Source organism: Chrysochloris asiatica, unplaced genomic scaffold (genome assembly GCF_000296735.1).
Source record: "Chrysochloris asiatica unplaced genomic scaffold, ChrAsi1.0 scaffold00072, whole genome shotgun sequence".
Taxonomy (NCBI): Eukaryota; Metazoa; Chordata; class Mammalia; order Afrosoricida; family Chrysochloridae; genus Chrysochloris; species Chrysochloris asiatica.
In genome coordinates, this window is record NW_006408590.1 from 8847779 (window position 1) to 8853778 (window position 6000).

Below are 6000 nucleotides of genomic sequence, written 5' to 3' on the forward strand. Positions count from 1 at the left end.
GATCTGGATTAATCCACAAACTGTGTTTATTCCATAGACTTTCAGAGCTGATTCGGAACGATAGCTCTCACTCAGGTTATGCAGAAACTCCTGGTTATCACAGAAGAATGCAGTTGTCACTCACTGGAAGCTTACGCAGAGAGCACAGTATTTTATTGTGCTTTCAGTGAAAGTTTACATAGCAAATTGTTGTTGTTACGTGCTGTGGAGTAAGTTCTGGCCCATAGCGATCCTATGTAGAGTTTCTGAGACTGTAAATCCTGATGGGAGTAGAAAACCACATCCTTTTCCCGAAGAACAGCTGGCAGGTTCAGACTACCAACCTTGTGGTTTGCAGATCAGTGCTTATCCAACAGAGCCACCGCACTCCCCACAAAGCAAATTCGGCCCCCATTGAACTGTTACTACACAGATTACTCAGAGACATTGGTTACAGTTTTCACAGTGTGTTAACATTCTCATTAATCCCCTTTTGGATGTTTCACTTCCAGTAGTCAGGTTTCCCTGCCTACTTACCTTTCATCCTTGCTTTAAGTGTATTGTTGACCATTTGGTCTCCTTTAGATGATATATTAAAGGTGCACAGTATTCACTGGTGATATTTATTTTATGAGCCAAAGATGCCCACAGGGGGTAGTTAGGCTAAAGGTGTATGGAGTATCTCAGGATAAAAGTCTTGGGAAGTCTTCTAGTCTCAACTACACCATTAAGTCTAGACGTTTTAAGTTGAGTTCTGTTGCATTGTTTTCCTGCTCTATTTTATTGTGGCACTGATCAGAAAAATTGTTAGTGGTAGTCATGGTCCTAAGATATATTTAATGAAGCGCAGGGGCCCAACAGATAAATGCTAGGTTGCTAATTGAAAGGTTGCTTGTTTGAATCCATCAGCTGCTGCACTGGGAAAGAAAATGAGGCCATCTGCTTTCATAAAGATTTACAGTCTTACAAATTTCTAGAAACACACTACCTACCTAAACTAACACAGGCATAAGTGGAAAAGTTGAATAGGTCTATAGCATGAGAAGAAATTGATTAAGTCATTTAAAAACTCCCAAATAAAAAGTTGAGGCCCAGATGGCTTTACTAGTGAATTCTACTAAGCATTCAGAGAGAAGCTAACACCAATTCTACTCAAACTTCCAGAATATAGAAAAAAAAATGGAAACCCCTGAATTCATTTTATGAAGCAAGCATAACTGTAATAACAAAACCAGGCAAAGACGTCACTGAAAACGAAAATTAGGGAAAAATATTCCTAATGAACATAGATGCAAAAATTCTCAACAAAATCCTAGCCAATTGTTAAGTGCAGTTGAGTGGTTCTGAATCATAGAAACCATGTATAGGATTTCTGAGGAGCCTCTGGTGGGTTTAAACCACTAACTTTGTGGCTACCAGTCCAGTGCTTATCCTGCAGAACCACACCAGGACTCCTATCCTAGCCAACAGACTCCCACAATATATATATGTATATATATAAATTACATCGGGATCAGGTGGGATTCATACCAGATATGCAGGGATGGTTCATTATCAGAAAAGCAATCAAAGTAATCCACTTCATAAATAAAGGAAAAAAATCACCTGATCATATCAATTGATGCCGATAAGGTGTTTGACAAAATCCAGTACCCATTCCTGATAAAAACACTCAACAAAATAGGAACAGAAGGGAAATGCCTCAACATAACTAAAGGCATATATACAAATCCAACAGCCAACATCAATCTCAATGATGCTGGCTGTTGAAGCCATTCCTTTTGCAAACAGGAACCAAGCAAGAATGCTATTTATTACTATTCTTATTCAATATTGTGCTGGAAGTCTTAGAGCTATAAAGCAAAAAAGGGTAATTAAAGGCATCCAAATTGACAACGTCTGTTTGCAGATGGTATGATTCTATACTTAGAAAATCTCAAAGACTCAGCAAAAATATTATTGGAATTCATTGATAGGGTACAAGATCAACAAACAAAAATCAGTTGGGTTCCTTTACACAAAGAGAGCTCTAAAAAGGAAATCAGGAAAATGATACCATTTACAATAGCCACCCAAAAGATAAAATACTTGGGAATAAATCTAACCCAAGAAACAAAAGACCTATATGAAGAAAACTATAAAACACTGCTACAAGAAACCAAAAGAGCTCTAAAAAAGTAGAAGAAAATATACCATGCTCATGGATAGGAAGACAACATTGTGAAAATGTCAGTATTACCTAAAGCAATCTATAGAGATAATGCAATCCCAATCCAGATTCTAACCTCTTTCTTTAAAGAGATGGAAAAATGAATAACTAACTTTATATGGGAAGGAAAGCATTATTAAAAAAGAACAAAATAGGAGGCCTCTCACTTCCTGATCTCAAAACCTGTCACACAGCCACAGTTGTCAAAGCAACATGATACTGGTACAATGAAAGACACATAGATTAGTGGAGCAGAACTGAGAAAGAACCCAGAAGTGAATCCAACCACCTACAGTCAATTGATCTTCGACAAAAGGCCAAAATGCATTAAATGGGGAGGAGATAGGCTCTTGAACAAATGATGTTTGCAAAACTGGAAATCCATTTGCAGAAAAGTTAAACAAAACCCATATCTCATACAGTATACAAAAATGACCTCAATGTGGATTAAAGACCTGAATGTAAAGCCCAAAACTATCATCAATGAAGACAAAATAACTTACTGGGATCTCCTAAAAATTAGATACTTATATGCATCAGAGGACTTTACCAAGAGTTTAAAAAAAACTTGCAAACTGGGAAAATAAGTTTGGCAACAACATATCAGATAAAGGACTACTCTCTAAAATTTATAGAACACTTCAACTCCTCAACAAGAAGATAAATAATCCAATTTTAAAAATGGGCAAAAGACATGAACACTTCACCAAAGAAGACATTCAGGTGGCCACCAAACGTGAAGAAGTGCTCAGCATCATTAGCCACTGTTGTTCTAGCCGTCGAGTAAGTTCCAACTTATAGTAACCCTGTGTATGATTTCTAAGGAGTAGCTGGTAGATTTGAACTGCAGGCCTTGTGGTTTGCAGTCCAGTGCTTCTACTACAGCATCACACCAGGAGTCTAACTAGCCATTGTTTTAGTAAGTTCTGTTGATTGGGTTCCAACTCATAGTGACTCTGTATAGGATTTCCAAGGAGCAGCTGGTGAGTTGAACTGCTGATCTTGCGGATCAAATCAACTTTGCAGTTGAATGTTTATACTACAGCACCACACCAGGACTCTGGCGTAAATCAAAACAATAACAATGAGGTATCTTACTCCAGCATTAATAGCAAAGTTCATAAAAAAAAAAAAAAATGCTGGTGAATGCATGAACCCTCCTACGCTGCTGGTGGGACTGACTATAAAATGGTACGGCCAACTGTGGAAAACAGTATGGCACTTCCTCAAAAAGTTGAAAATAGAAATACTGTATGATCCAGCAATCCCTCTACTTGGTATATATTCTCAGGAAATACGAGCCATGGCATGAATAGATATATGCACACCCATGTTCATTACAGCACTATTCACAATAGCAAAAAGATGAGAAAGCCTAAATGCCCATCGACAGAAGAATGGCTAAACAAACTTCGGTACATACACACACAAGAGAATGCAAGTGTTGAAGAATAGTGATGAATCCAAAATACCTCACAACATGGATGAACCTTGAGAATATTTACACTGAGTAAAATTTTTTTGTTGTTGTTAAATGCCATTGAGTCAGTTCCAACTCATAGTGACTCGGTCTGTATAGGGTTCCCAAGGACAGGCTGGTGGGTTTGAGCCACCGACTTTTGGTTATCAGCACGGTGCTTATCCCACAGTGCCACACCAATCACAAAAGGACAAATATTGTATGAGACCACTGTTGTAAAAAGTTGAGAAAATGTACGCTTGATGAAAGAAACATTTTATAATGGTTACGGGGGAGGGAGGAACGATTATTCATGGACTAGAAGGTAGACACGTTAACATGAGTGATGGGGTAGGTAGGCAGTAGACAATGAGAGGGAATTGGCAGAGGAATGATGAAGAGAGCAGGAGACTTGGAGGAATGCAATGTTAAAGTGAATAGAGGTAAATACCACCACCTCTGGTAACTGATGGCACTTGGAGGGGATTGCAGTCATTGTAATGCAGCAAAGTATAAGATATGTTCAATGTAAAACTGATGATCTGCTCTGTAAACCTTCAGTCAGTTCGCAATAAAAATAAGAAAAGAATAAAAAGGACCAATCAACAACAATATAGAGTCACTATGAGTTGGAATCAACTCAAACAGCATCAAGTTTTCCACAGATATTATTTGATAAAGACTTACGAGTATTAGTTGCCAGTTTGAAATCTGATTGTTTTTATGGTATTGGTTATTTATTGTAATTCCTAGTTCATCTGTTTGTGTGCTTTTGGAGATATTAAATATGTCTACTGTTTAGCTTAAGCTGTAATATGAATTTTGTTTCCTTTCATATTGGTCATATTTCATCAGAATTAACACCATTTTTTTCTTTTGGCTAAAGTAAATGGGAAGACTGAAATAGCATTAGAAGCTACTCAGCTCTTTCTAAAGCTTTTGGATTCCCAAAATAGAGAAGAATTTAGAAGACTGCTGTATTTCATGGCTGTTGCAGCACATCCATCGGAGTTTAAATTACAGAAAGACGTAAGTCTTTGGTCTAAATGTTTATTGTTTTGGTAACCTTAATATTTAAAGGATCTGTATGTCAGATTAGCCCATTCTCAGCATCAACCATGCTGAAATGGATAATGACTAGGAATTAAGCTTGTTCTTTTAAAGGTATGCTATGGTTATGTTTTGTTTCTATAGAGTGACAACAGAATGGTTGTGAAACGGATATTCTCAAAAGCAATTGTTGACAATAAAAATTTATCCAAAGGCAAAACTGATCTTCTAGTACTCTTTCTAATGGATCATCAAAAAGATGTTTTTAAGGTAAAACTCTAAAATTAGTTAAGCTTATGTAACTGATCACTAGATTAAAATGATAAAATCTGAACTGTGCCCTGTGTCCCTTCTTTTTCTTAAGATTCCTGGAACTCTACATAAAATTGTCAGTGTTAAACTCATGGCCCTACAAGAGGGAAGAGATCCAAACACCGAAATAGGTAAACCAAGAAATACTCCTTTCATGATTTTCCAATGATTGATTCTTAGTGTCTTTTGAAAGAATTTTGGTGTAAGTAGTTGTGCTTTAATTTCAAACTAAATTCTCAAACATTTTCCTTAGTGTTATCTAGACTTAGCAGAGAACCTTCTATGTCAAAAAGTAAATTGATCAGGATTAGGAAGTCAGTAGTGCTTAACATCTTCAATGCATTTTACAAAATAAGTAAAATCATAAAAGTATTGCTGGATTTTTTTCTCATTAAATCTGAGAGGAGTAGATGCATTAACCGAACGTTTTACTTTTTAAACTTTAAGGATATGTTTATTGCCAGAGAATTGATCAAAGTGACTATTCCAACAGTACACAGAAGACAACCAGAGATGAACTGTTAAATTTACTAAAAACTATTGATGACGATTCAAAACTGTCTGCCAAAGAGAAGAAAAAATTACTAAGTCACTTCTACAAGTGTCACCCAAACATCTTTATTGAGTATTTTGGAGCCTGAGTTTTAAATGTATATAACTTGTGTGTTTTGAGAATAAATTATGTATCTTAAAGATCCATTCATATTTGTAAGAATGGAAGTTCTTCTAAATATGAAAGTGTACTTAATAAAAATTTTGTTTTTTATGTTTTATGGCTGAAACTGAGTGTTAGTCAGATGGTGTGTTGCTGTTAACATTGACCTCTCCTAGGTGACTTAATTGAGAATTATTCTGCACAATGCTTTATAGAACACTATAGGAATTAGATGATGTGACACTGCAGTATTTATAAAAGAAAGTATCAAATAGTAAGTTTGTGATTTCATGTTAGTATGGGTGTGTTTGCACTTTTAAAGGTATTCATTAATGA

At 36.1% G+C, this 6000-nt stretch overlaps 1 protein-coding gene across 1 annotated transcript in view; it reads left to right on the plus strand.

Annotated features, from left to right (window-relative positions):
- DEPDC7 (DEP domain containing 7) overlaps positions 1-5776 on the plus strand; it is a 28206-nt gene extending 22430 nt beyond the window's left edge. Inside the window, exons 6-9 of the mRNA XM_006864872.1 lie at positions 4534-4676; positions 4842-4967; positions 5062-5140; positions 5457-5776. Coding sequence (XP_006864934.1) covers positions 4534-4676; positions 4842-4967; positions 5062-5140; positions 5457-5650 — 542 coding nt within the window. The 3' untranslated portion in view covers positions 5651-5776. The remainder of the gene's footprint in view (positions 1-4533; positions 4677-4841; positions 4968-5061; positions 5141-5456) is intronic.
- The last annotated feature ends 224 nt before the right edge of the window (positions 5777-6000 follow it).